Source organism: Aptenodytes patagonicus, chromosome W, assembly GCF_965638725.1.
Source record: "Aptenodytes patagonicus chromosome W, bAptPat1.pri.cur, whole genome shotgun sequence".
NCBI lineage: Eukaryota > Metazoa > Chordata > Aves > Sphenisciformes > Spheniscidae > Aptenodytes > Aptenodytes patagonicus.
Window position 1 is genome coordinate 13875188 of NC_134981.1, and position 14208 is coordinate 13889395.

At 39.0% G+C, this 14208-nt stretch overlaps 1 protein-coding gene across 4 annotated transcripts in view; it reads right to left on the reverse strand.

Annotated features, from left to right (window-relative positions):
• Positions 1-14208, reverse strand: part of LOC143171933 (NAD(P) transhydrogenase, mitochondrial-like) — a 180603-nt gene that overhangs the window by 111547 nt on the left and 54848 nt on the right. For 3 of the 4 annotated variants that reach the window (XM_076361116.1, XM_076361119.1, XM_076361117.1), the window contains 3 exons: positions 13225-13343; positions 12127-12242; positions 8843-11040 (listed from right to left, as the gene is read on the reverse strand). In XM_076361116.1, the coding sequence (XP_076217231.1) occupies positions 10891-11040; positions 12127-12242; positions 13225-13343 (385 nt within the window). In that variant the 3' untranslated portion in view covers positions 8843-10890. Of the gene's footprint in view, positions 1-1503; positions 1613-8842; positions 11041-12126; positions 12243-13224; positions 13344-14208 lie in introns of those variants that run through there. The other variant, XM_076361118.1, reaches the window with a different exon arrangement.

The following is a 14208-nucleotide window of genomic DNA, read 5'->3' on the forward strand; positions in this document are numbered from 1 at the left end:
CTTCCCTGGGACACAAAGGTCTGAATCATACTGTTCTTTAAGGGGCTTCCTTTTCAACCATCCCCTATTTTGGACTCAAAAAAATCTTTTCTACACAAGAAATACAATCCAGTAAGGGGATAATGGTTTGGTTTATCTATACTTTAATCAGAAAACATGAATTTCATATTTCATAGATAAAAATCTCAACATTTACATTTCTTAAATTCCTCTACTTTGACAGCTTGTGAATACTGACATAAATTACAAATAATTCCTATTAGGAGCACTCAAATTTGTGGATACAGCATCAGATGCAGGCTAAAGTACCTTCTTGTGTTTTCATTTTGATGAAACTTTAATATACAAAACCTAAAATTTTCACACACACACAAAAAAAAAGCTGCTTTAGATGTCCAGCTCCTATTTGTCTCTGTTCCCTTCCTATTATCTTTGTATTCAACACAATTTAATACTTGCAAACCACGGTCATTTTTTTTCGTGTTTCCATTCCTATTAATCATGGCCACCCCCTCCAACATAAAATGCAAACAATTAAGAAAATAACCGAAAGTAATTTTCACCCACAAAATGAACCCAATAAAAGTTATACTGCAAGTTCATCAGAGTAATTCCCAAACCAATTACAACTATTCTTAAAAGAGCCATGTGGGAAGCAATTTTTGGAGCTAAATAGACAAAAGGGAGTTGATATTACCTCTGCTTGGAAATGGAAAAATATTAATGAATTTAAACTCTGGCAAAATGCTTCAGTATTCCCTGCAAAGAACATAAGTCTTCAGGTATGATAAACTTAATGTCAAACTGATCACAACCTGAGCTACTTACCTAATAATATATTAGGTTAGGACAGGGAAGTCTAGCTGAGAGTCAAATCAGTATATTTTGAAGATAAAAAAAGATACTGGTTGAAAACTAAGGCTCAAATACTGACTTTTGCACCTCACCAACATGCTTTTTTTGAGGGGGGGAAAAAAGCATTGCCTGTGGGAACAATTCTAACAGAACATCTTCTCAAAGACATATCTTCCAAATGCTAGAACTTATCTCTGAATTAAAGAGATAAGTAAGCTAAAATGCTTTTACAGCTATTTGCAGTGAGAAGTTATCTTATTCATGGAAGGATTTGGTATGGGGTTATTCTACTAATGGTAGAATACAGCCTAACAAAACACAAAACCAACATGGGAGAAGTCTGGAGACTATATGTGTTCCAGGTTCTGGTTGGTAAAAGATCCAGCTTTCTTCTTTTTCTTTTTAAGAGCTGACAATTTTAAAGGCAATTATTTTGAGAAGAGTGCATGCACAGAAACAATGTGTTGCTAAGGCTACTACTTATTTTATTTTAAAAATGGTTGCTGTTTGTAAGCCATTGTACATTTTCTGAGATGGAAGGATATCACATCCGTTCAAACACTGAAATTTAACTGTTCAGCCCAAAGCTACAGAGCTGGTCCCTGAATAGAGTGAAACAGAATCAATTGTTACAGAAGTCAAACTCACCCCCTCTTGAAAATTTCCTCATTGCTCATGTCATCAACAGAGGACATAAAGCTTCAGATGCCTCCTTCTTGTCCAGAGGGGTACACTGCAATTCATCAGGGAGACCAACCTGCAGGACAACCAATGCAAGTCTTTTTACCTCCAATGTTACACCATTTGTTAAACTGAGCTCTGAAGTGTATTTTGGTCTTCACTGTCACCTCAGCTTTACCCCAGCATTGTTTTGCTCAACCTTTTATTAAAATCCATTTTAATAATTCCGGTTTAATCTGAGGAATTGCAACATGTGTCTAACATGAGGACTATGGTAATCTCAAGGTAATACACTAGGGTATGTTTCCAAACTAAAACTGAAGTTTCTCATTCATATCGTCTCCCATTCAGGCCATATTCACTCTACTCAGATTTTTAATGAATATAAGGAATTTACAGCTACCTTAAAGAGCAAATGAGCAGGTTTATGTTTGAAAAGAAATGTTAGAAAGGGCAGTAGAGTAACATTTTAGGACCAACCACAATGATCAGTCTACAGCAGAGATGGGAAGCTGCCTCTCTTTTCTAGCTTGATAACAGAGTTATAGATACAGGATAATAAGGTGGAGCTACTGTATGATTTCCTGTAAGATCAACTTCACAAAAAAATGCAAAGGTGACCACCTCCTTCAGAGGACAACAGAAATTAGATCCCTCAGCAAGAGTTTGCATTTAAATACCAAATGCCATAACGATTTCACACAAACAAACAAAGGAACGAGTAGGTAAAAAGGCAACAGATACCTACTCTTGCTCCATTGCCCTGCAGAAAAAAAGGGTTCTGAGGTCTACAGACAACATTCAGCAGCTCCACAGGTAACTTTAACACTGTTCACAAATCTAATTGACCAGGTAGAAAGAGTGGTTTATGATATCTCGGAAAGTTTAAGAAAAGACGTCAATGTTACATCAGGAATATAACATGAAAATTATAGCAATACTTAGCATGTTGCACTATGTTGATTACACTTTGCTGGTTTTAAAAATCAAATATAATTAGATCACCTCATATCTTATGCTTCACTAAACTAATATTCAATGGATACATTTGGGGACAGAATGCTGATGAAAAATAAGGACTGTTGATGCGCCTATAAATTAGAGAAGAGCCAACTTCCTGTGTTGTGTCCGCACATTAACAAATCCACCATAAAACACTTGAAAACTTAAGTTCATTGTACCATGACCTATGACAACAATGAGCTGCTGAGAATGTAAAATCAGAAAACCAAATGGTTTTTCCTATCCACATCTGTAATATTTTAATAGGGAGAATGGGCAACTGCTAGTTATTACTGCATGAAACAGCTTTAACATCTGCTTGAGCTCTTTACGTTCACTAGCTGTTAGTTTCCATTCTGCTAGGAATTTTTTAAGTTATGGGTTAGATTGACCATGTAATAGAATAACTTAATTTCATGCTGTGCTAGAGTTCAACCACAATCTTCTTTCAGAAGACACTTCTTACTGAATGTGAAGCCTCCTCAGCCCTTTTGTCCTCCAGTTCTTTTGTTGCTTCCTTCCTTTAATAGGGAAAGGGTTGGATAATAACCAGTTTTATGGGTTTTGTCAACAAGGGACAGGAAAAGAAGTTCAAGAGACACACAGGGCCTTTTCCTGGTCTCACGCCTAATTGCAAAACATCACACTGTTAGTAAATGTCATATTCAGCACATATAACAAGTGCATCATGTATAATCTTATTTTCAAAGCTATATTTACATGTGAAATAAAGTTCTGATCTTTGCAGCATGACTACTGTACTTCTGACATACAATTTCTTCCACATCTTGTCTGACCCGCTTTTGATCCTATTTTCAAAATGTGTAACAGACATTTTATACCTCTTGTTCACATAATGTCCAAGACAGCTCTAGTTGGTAAATAAGGTTTAATAGTTATTTTCTATATCCTTGTCTAACTAGAACTGCTTTGCAGAAGTACAATATACAGAGTTGAAAAAAGTGTCAAGAAGTATGAATTTAAAAATTAGCAATGTAGAATTCAGAGAGCCATTTCTCTAACAGACAAGTAAAACTGGGTATTAATTTATAATTTATATGTGCTGTGCAGAAAATTGGACTGCAGAGTGCCAGGTTTCAGAGTGATGTACAGGGCTACGTGCAGTCTTGGAGTATATGGGGAAAAATAAAACTGATCAACTGTCATTAAGGGAAGCACGCAAACTACCTATGCATATGTTGAAGAGTATGATCCCCCTCATTCTCAGGGGAATCTGTCTCCAGGTAAAAGTGAAACAGAGAAAGCAGAATAGTTAAGTCATGTTTCCTCTAACATTTTTTTTTCCTTCACTCTCTTCTCATTAGCTAACATTTCTCATTATCTTTGCAACTGGAGAAAAAGTTCTTACCTTAGAAGTCATTATGATTATTGCCCTGGAATAAGGGCTATAAATTAGTCTCTTAATTTCATAAGTAATACTTTAATGTTTTAGGACTGGTTTTGCTACTTCAAAACATCACCCTTTTCAGAACTTGGAGCTTTGAATATTATTAAGCCCATTTATGAAAATGTGCAAGTACATATCTTCCTCTCAAAGAACCATGTATCACATCAGACTAACACAGTTAATGTAATATATCCTCTGGGCAGCTACAGAGCAGTTGGATTATGCAAGTCATTACCATTTTTTTAATTTTTTTTTTTTTTTTAAACCACCCCACGCTAGTGATATTGTTGGAACAATACTCATTGCAAGTCTCCTGAAATGAGTATTTGAACTGCACTGCTTAGGTACAGAAGAGAGTGCCCAGATCTCCCAGTATTCAAATTCCTTCCTGTAAAGTTTTCCTGCAGAATTTGAAAGCTTACACAAAAGCATACATGTGTCAGTAGAGCAAAAAGCTTTTTTGTTTTGGGGTGTTTTTTGTAAATTTAAATTTTAAGTTAACTTATTACAAATAATTAAGCCCTAGAATGGAAGAAAGTGAATTACACCCTCTAATCTCTCATGCTCTGGACATCTGGCAGTCTACCTTAGCAGTTATTTTGGCACAGTAGAGAAAAACCTGGCAAACAAGGCACTCGGTGCTGAGGATATGAAATCCACCCCTATATGTTTGAGGGTGTTTACCGTGGACTACCTCTAACCTGGTCCTGCAGACTGAATGTTCATTCACAGCTCTAATGCATCTTCTAGCTTAGTTTCAAAAGAATCCAAGTTTGTGTGCTCCAAGACTCCTCTGCAATAGAAACCAAAACATAGCAAGTGGGGGAGGAACAACAACAGCCACCCCACCCAAAAAACCCCACCCCTGTGATTCACTCCAAAAGCCAACTTTTTATTCAAACTAAAATGCAAAAGTAGGTTCAGTCCCCAATTTCCCCCTACGTGAATGGACCAGAATCACATGCTTGCTACAAGGAACTGACATAGCAGGATATGTATGACTCACTAGATTATGATATGGTTTCTAAAACTCCAGACTAAAGCAAGAGTTTGAGAAACTGATTGACAGATTAATAGATCACATAACTGCAAACTCGACATTTTGTAATCAGTTAAATTCCCCTACTTATAAGAAGTTACAAAGCCAATGTACCAGCACAAAACAAAACTTCATACTTTTCAGGACAGAAAGTAAACAGCGTATTTGCTAGAAACACCAGCTTTTACAGAGTTAGAATTTAATTTCTGAACTGAGTAATAAGTCACTGGCTCAAGAAGGGCAAGGAGGAGGGACAGGGAAACAATAGGCCACACAGCCAAACCTTGACCCTGGGAAGGTTACATAGCCAACTCTCCTGGGAACTTATAGAATCATAGAATCATTGAGGTTGGAAAAGACCTCTAAGATCATCGAGTCCGACCGTCAACCCAACACCACCATGCCCACTAAACCATGTCCCTAAGCGCCTCATCTACGCGTCTTTTAAATACCTCCAGGGATGGGGACTCCACCACTTCCCTGGGCAGCCTGTTCCAATGTTTCACCACTCTTTCAGTAAAGAAATTTTTCCTCACGTCCAATCTAAACCTCCCCTGGCGCAACTTGAGGCCATTTCCTCTCGTCCTATCGCTAGTTACTTGGGAGAAGAGACCGACACCCACCTCGCTACAACCTCCTTTCAGGTAGTTGTAGAGAGCAATGAGGTCTCCCCTCAGCCTCCTTTTCTCCAGGCTAAACAATCCCAGTTCCCTCAGCTGCTCCTCATAAGACTTGGGGTCCTCCAGACCCCTCACCAGCCTCGTTGCCCTTCTCTGGACACGCTCCAGCACCTCGATGTCCTTCTTGTAGTGAGGGGCCCAAAACTGAACACAGTATTCGAGGTGCGGCCTCACCAGGGCCAAGTACAGGGGCATGATCACTTCCCTGCTCCTGCTGGCCACACTATTTCTGATACAGGCCAGCATGCCATTGGCCTTCTTGGCCGCCTGGGCACACTGCTGGCTCATGTTCAGCCGGCTGTCAACCAGCACCCCCAGGTCCTTTTCTGCCAGGCAGCTTTCCAGCCACTCTCCCCCAAGCCTGTAGCGCTGCATGGGGTTGTTGTGACCCAAGTGCAGGACCCGGCACTTGGCCTTGTTGAATCTCATACAATTGGCCTTGGCCCATCGATCCAGCCTGTCCAGGTCCCTCTGCAGAGCCTTCCTACCCTCGAGCAGATCAACATTCCCGCCCAACTTGGTGTCGTCTGCAAACTTCCTGAGGGTGCACTCAATCCCCTCATCCAGATCATCGATAAAGATATTGAACAAGGCTGGCCCCAAAACTGAGCCCTGGGGAACACCACTCGTGACCGGCCGCCAACTGGATTTAACTCCATTCACCACAACTCTCTGGGCCCGGCCATCCAGCCAGTTTTTGACCCAGTGCAGAGTCCACCTGTCTAAGCCGTGAGCCACCAGCTTCTCTAGGAGAATGCTGTGGGAGACAGTGTCAAAGGCCTTACTGGAGTCCAGGTAGACCACATCCACAGCCTTTCCCTCGTCCACTAGGCGGGTCACCTGGTCATAGAAGGAGATCAGGTTGGTCAAGCAGGACCTGCCTCTCATGAACCCGTGCTGGCTGGGCCTGATCCCTGGTTGTCCCGCTCATGCCTTGTGAGCGCCCTCAAGATGAACCGCTTGAACTTCATGAAAGACAAAGTGACTAGGAACAGGCAGTACAATTTTACACGAGTAAATCATGCCTGACCAACCTGACTGCCTTCTACAGTGAGATGGCTGACCCTGTGGACACAAGAAGAGCAATAGATGTTGTATACCTTGATTTTAGCAAGGCCTTTGACAAGGTTTCCCACAGTTTCCAGGCACATTAGTGACATATAGTTTGCACAGGTAGAATATTGACTAGATGGAAAACTAGCTGGTCCACCAGACTCAAATGGTTGTGATTGCAGTATAAAGTCCAGCTAATGGTGAGGTACCAGTAGCATTCATGAGGGAATCGGTACTGAAGTCAAGACTTTAATGTCTTTATTACTGACCTGGACAAGGGGAAGGAAAGCACTCTCAGCAAGTTCACAGATTTTAGCAAATTGGAGGAACAAATGATATACTGGAGGGCATGACTGTCAGAGGGACCTCAGCAGATTAAAGAAACAGGTTGACAGGAATCTCATTAAGTTCAAAGGCAAATGCAAAGTCCATTATTCAGGATGGAATAACCCCATACAACAGTACAGAGTGGGGGCTGACTAGCTAGAAAACAGCTCTGCAGAAAAGGTCAAAATGGTCCCACACTGGACAAGCTGAACACAAATCAGCAGCACAACCTTGCAGCAAAGGCCAACTGCATATTGGGCTGCATCAGTAAGCATATAGCCAGCAGGTAAGGGAAGTGATGATTCCCTTGCACTTTGTACTTGTGAGACTGCGTGTTCAGTACAAGAAACCATTGACATATCGAAGTGAGCCAAACTGGGAGCCATGATTCACATATTACATACAAGGAGAAACAGAAAGAACTGGGTTTGTCAGTCTTAGGACAAGGGGAGAATCTTCTTGTTGCTTTCCATGAGACAGCAGAGAAAACAGACTCTTTTCTGAGGGGCACAGTAACAGGATTAGGCTAAGGTAACGCACACAAGTTGCAGCAAAGGAAATTCCAATTAGATATCAAAAAAATTTTGTTCACAATGGGAAGAATCAAACACTGGAACAGGGGAACAGAGAGGCTGCGGAATCTCCAACCAGGAGACGTTCAAATCAAAGCCTGGAGCAATCTGATCTAACTGGATCTGTTTTGAGCAGGGGGGGTTGGACCAAATTATCTCTAGAGGATCCTTCCAACCTAAATTCCTCCGTAACTTTAATAATGCTACAACTTCTATTAAAAACAAAGATTCAAGGTGTCTCGAGGCCATGGACACACACTGCAAACTGGAAGAGTTCCACCAGGTGAACAGAAATGTGTCTTCCATCCTCTCTTCTTTTGTTCTTGCTGCACTGCTTTGCCACGATCTCATCAGAACAAATTTTCATAGCCTGCTTGAGGCAGGCTAGAGTAAATACCTCTTGGGTGATAATAAGCAGCTGGAGATGGGGGGCGGGGGGGGGGGAGAGAGAGAGAGAGTAAAATCTTCAAACTAGCAGTCAGATCCACAAAAGGCTATGGCTTTACCATTTGTCAGACTACAAATCCATATACTGTGGGTATATGCTCCCCAGGTGGGCTACTCAATCAAGAGGAAAGAGAGGTTACCTCATGAATCAACACCAGGCTGCAGCCTCTAAGAGAAGCCTCAAGTCTCAGCTTGACCAAAGCTTGAAGAAAACGAGTTGCATGTCAGACTTGTGCAACTATACAATTGAACAGACTATCAGATGGCTAACATTATTCATTTATCATTCACTTTGAAGGTAGATACTGAAATCATCATAACAATCAACTTGACCACCTCGTAGAACTAAATAACTAAGAACTGAAGCAAACTTATATGGTATCAGGCTCAATGGGATAGGATTCATCCACTTCAGCCAACGCAAAATGAAGCATTCAGCCAAGTTAAAAAAGAATGCCTGAAGAACTATGTCAAAAAGGAAACACATTGGGATCAGCTGCTCTCAGCAGTTGTCTAACCCTCTTCATTTACTAGAAGAGCTCATATAAAAGTTGCTAAGGTCAGGTGATATCAGTCATACCTAGAATGAATATTTTAAAGAACTATTTAAATAAAAAAAATTTTTAAAAAAAAGCATATTTCACTATGATTCCTTTTCACTACGTTCTTTAATCTCAACATCCTTTGGTGGCATTTTGATCTTCTAACTCCCAGAAAGAATGTCAGACTACTTATCTACTCAGGAAATACAACAGGAGAGAAAAGAGACAGTGATCAATAAAGAAAAATAATCAACATTTTATTAGCACTTCAACAATTACATGGTGTTCCATGGCAAAGCACAATTTTAAAGATAACACTGGTACCTCTGATCCAACATAACTGTATGATTTTTTCCAAATACAAAGGAAAAAAATTCCCAACCCTTTTATTTTTTTTTTAAAGAAAAGCTAAGTCTTATATTAGCTACTTATAAGCAGAGACATGTTGCATACCACAGTTAGATACTTCAAGTTTGACAAGACAAAAATTAACGTTTTAGGATGTTAAATCCTTTCAAATCCCTTTTTTGCTTAGTTGTGAGGGAGAGAGATAGAGGATCATTTCCTAGTCTTTCCCCTTCTCCCACTTCCCTCCTATTTTTTGCAGACCTAAAAGAAAAGTTGAATACAATGAAATCAAGAGGCCACGCATGCTACATTCAAACATAGCTGCCACAATGTTTTAATTTAAAATTTAATTACAAGTATTTTCCTGCAGTGTACAACATATTAATGCTTATGTGATAATTTTTATTTCAAATTATATAAAAGAGATTTGCAATAAGGGTAGCTTCTTTCATACACTGTTACATTTCTTAATGCATTACTTGCTCAAAGTCTGGGTTTTAAGTGATCTTCACATAAAAACAGAGGTAGCTAAGCGGAAATACTATATTTTATATGAAGTCTCAATACATGGTGTAATAAAAAGTTTGTTCTATCAATCAAGATGGATTAATTTCAAGACTTACTTCATAGTAGTTTGTCTTCCCCAGATATGAATGCTTTCTAACACAAGTACAGCTATTTGTTTAGCCTTTGTCACCATGGACAGTTGCTACATCATTATGGAAACACGATAAATTCATTTTATTAGGCAAATATTTGAGTTCCACTCAAGTACACTTAACATAAAAACAAAACAGCAATCTATATCATAATTTAATTCTTTAGTGAACTTATTATGGGAATTTAATAGTGCTTTTAATTAGATTAGGGAGAAGTCAAGAATCAAACCACTGGATTTTAAGTTTGGTATGTTTCTGTGCTGTCCAAACAACAGCTTATTTATTTAGGAAAATTCTAGTAAACTCCAGCATCTTAAATATGTTCAAAAGTACCTTTTCCAGCATCACAAAAAATGTTAATTCAGAAAGCATCACTAAATTTTAAAGTAGCAAATACAGTTAAAAGTCTAAGTGAACAAAAACTGAAACACTGTGGTCCAAATTCTGTGAACAGATCAGGTATGCAAGATGTTCTGCCTGTGCAGAACTGGACCATATTTTTCCTCAGACAGTTAAAAAGGCAATGACTGGAAAAGATGGAGAATTTAGCAGCTGCTGAAAACAGTTAAGCAGTGCAAGTAAGTGTACATTTCCTTGTCAGGCTTGAAGATCACTTAGTAGGTCCCTGAAATCCTGTGTTTTGTTTTACACAATGTAAGTGGACACTACATTGAAACTGAAACTATTTTAAAGAAAAATAACTTTCCTAAAGTGTTCCTGATTCACAGCATCCATACAATCCACAAAAGAAACAGTTCAATTTTTTTTTATAGAGATTTAACAGAATATTATGTTTAGGATCTAAAATCATGTAAGCATGTGTTTGCAATTCTGCTTTAAATTTTGATGAAATAAATAGTTATTTTTGTCCATACTGGCCAAAGAACAGCTTTGATGGTAAGACAGAATACAATTTTGGCACAGTAACTTTTAGTGAATTTCCATGACAGAGGTAGTTAGGAGGAGGAAGCCAATAACTACTTAAAGATGACAAAGAGTAATTACTTCCTACTTCTAACAGCTCAACGTTAACCTTAAAAAGCACATTTTTGTTCTTTAATGCACTGACTCATGGGAGATTTAGTTTGAAGGGCTAATGTGCCCATCCTTCCATAAAAGCCTACATCCCTGACTGAACTACATCTCCTAGGAGTTAATAGAGTCTTCTCCAAATGCCAGCTGCATTACAACAGTAAGAGATTTCTTCTAACTCCTGTTTTCTATTACCTCTGTGACAAAACTGTAGTCGCAATCATGAGTGGAATATAAATCAGTATTTAGCTTTGATATGATTCCCTGACTTTGGCCTGTAGGGCATCACAAGTCTTCTTAGCATCTCCCAACAACATGGCAGTATTGGGTTTGTAGAAGATTGGATTGTCCACAGCTGCATAACCAACTCCCAAAGATCTCTTCATTACAATGACCTGCATGTAAAGAGTTCATGTTTGACACAGTGAAAACCAACCATCATTCCCCCTCAAATGAAGACGACACAAAACCAACCTCTACAAATGAGGGGAGAGGAAGAGAGATCCCTGGCCAAAATAGGGTGCTCACTGCTACAAAACTGTATTTCAAATTTTAATATACCAGATAAATTGAAGTCTGGACCAGTTTCAGAAACATGTTATTGTTATTACATGTCAGATGAAGTGACTGTGGACACTACATCTATTCATATGCTTTTACTTTATTCCATGTTAATAAAGTCAAAGCAAGATGGGCACTGATGATTATAACATAGGTTTTTGAGGCTTTTTCATTTTTAAACTATTTTAAGAACCCAATTCCCTGTCAACACCACAATTCAGATGAGCGTTCACATCAATACTTGGTGCAACGCTCTCCGGTACTTCTCCAGACTATTACTCTGTATTACTTCATACATGGGATTTTAAAAAATAAATAAATAAATTTCAGCCAGTTTTAGCCATTAAATGTCAAATTAGTTAACCACTGCACCTTCAGGAGAGAAACTGTGAAGCTGTACCAACTTTAAACATGTAAATGTTTATTTCTCAAATTGCAACACATAGCTACAGACAAAACACTGATTAACGTATGTGCCTATGACACTGAGTACTTGAATGGTTCAGTATAACAACACTGAACTCCAAAAAAATTCACAAAGGGTGCAAAGGAATACTTAACTCGTAGAAGAACTGAGGCTAAGATTGGGTTCAGAACAAGAGATCAAATATTTCACATCAAGGAAACTTGATGTGAGCAGAACGTCATTTGTTCTAATCACATTTTTTGAGCAGAAGTACTTTCATTGGTCTTTTCAACTGCAGTCACCATTAGTCTCTATAATCATCAGCAAGTGCTTTAGTAAATCATGAACACCGCATCACACTTGCAGAGCACTGACTGTTTTGTTGGACACCTTGCAGAAAAGCTTCTCGTGGAAACCAGAAGAGTAAGATAATCTTGTTAGCTTCTCCTATAAACCATGTTTTTAAAAGCATGCTATCTATAGGTAGGTGCTAACACAACTCTGTTAGTCTCACCTGTTTGGACTTCCAGACCTCAAGAACTGGCATTCCAGCTATGATAGAGTTCGGATCTTCCTGAGCTGCTGAATTAACTGTATCATTTGCACCAATTACAAGGACCAAGTCAGTTTCTGCAGCAAGAGAAAGAAAATAAAACTGATGAAAAATTATCTGAAACCTGAACACTGAGGCTGATGTACATTTGCGTGTTAAATCTGATCTTTGGAGAACCCCTTATGGTAAGCACTCTACAAACATTTATGGGGACTTCATTCACAAATATTTTACAAACTTATCAAGGCAAGTTATACGTGAGAGTCCAAGTGTGCTACCAACTACCCCCAGCAAACTGCAAGCATCTAGAACCCCATTTCAAGGGGCTCATTAGGCCACTGCCACACAAAGTTAAATCCTTTGATATTTAAATGTGGTTTCATACACACATAGTATCAGCACTTTCAAATCTCTCTGTGCCTGGCTTTTCCTTTGAATATTCTTTAGAAAAACCTTTTACTAGAAAAACTTTCTTATTTTTAAATAAAGATGTAGGAAAGCAAGATGATGCATGTACATTGCTATACTGGTTTGCAAGATATAACAGGGTCAAATCATCCACAGCACCTGACCTAAAGAAATAACAGTAGTTTTCCTGTATGGAGCAGTAACAGTGATAAAAAAAAGACACAGCATTTGTCATTTATTTCACAGCTACAAGCAATTAAAAAAAAAGTTCTCTTGGTTCTGGAGGAAACAAGTTTCACAGGCCTATTTATCCCTCTCCCTTCAATACCTACTCTTTTCCATACTCCTACATCCAATGTTTCCCTTTGCTTTAACCTGTCTGTACTCTCTGCTTCTCAGTTTTCTGCTTTTGAGTCAGGCCATTTCTTGTATTCCTCTGTGCTCACTTGCCATCAGCTGGGAAAGCACTCAGATTGCAAGAGAAAGACCTCTGCTCCTCTACAGTGGTATCACAACAGGCACAAAAGAGAAACTGAATGGCCTAAGATTTTCTATTTTTAAAATCCTTGTGTGATGTAAAAACAGAAGAATCAAATAAAAATTGACAAGATCAAATCCAATCTACTAGAAACTTATAGCTCGCATGCTAACCTGGGAAGTCTTCGTTGATCTCATCCATTTCCAGTACAATGTCGTAGGGAACACCAGCTTCTGCTAGGAGTACGTTCAGCTGACCAGGCATACGGCCAGCCACAGGGTGAATACCAAACCTAACAGGAAAAATTCCAACCCCATTAATAAGTACTGACCACTCTGTTTTATATAACAAAATTGCCACCTGTGACCTACAAGGCTGAGAAGTTCTTTAAGTATAAGTACACGTACGAATTAATAAAAAGAAATGGTTAAATCTTAACAATACTGTAAGTACTTTTCCAGTGTTGCAGGGAACCAAGTGGGTGAGAAAGGGAACAAGGCCCGTAGATTTGGCTCTTCACCTGGAGAGCAGCTGTTCCTTTTCTGCAAAGTTAAAAATATGACTGATACAAGTATGCAGAAGAATACACTCAATTCCCAGTAAAACTAAAAAAGCTAGGAGTACATTTTCAATCCTTCCATCATAAGAAGACTCTTTCAGAAAGTTGTTGCATCTGCAAAGCGGCTTTGAAGAGCCTACTGCAATAAAAATGCCAAGGACGCTTCTAGTGACAACACGGAAGGAACTAGTAGCTTTACCAACAGAGTAAATTTCCCCCCCAGCAAAAGCTTATACCAACAAGCTCGGTGGGTTTTCTTCAAATACTTTTTAAAGTAATAGGACTATTTTACTATTCTGCCTGGCTACAATCATCAGCCCGAGCCACATCACACAGCAAGCATTCACGTCCACCTTCCAAGCAGTACCATATTTAAAACCTTGTGACAGATATCTTTGGTTCTTTATGAATAAGCCCGTTTGCTTCAAAACCATTGCTCACATTAATATGCTTTGCAGGTCCCTTACATCACTGAAAAGTAAAAGCACCGCAGAGTAAAGTGAACTGGCTACAACAGAACACTCTTCATGAAAAGGCCAAAAGTGTGCAGCCCTCCTGAAGCAAAAGCACTTCTAGACCTAGAAATGCACTTGGCAAA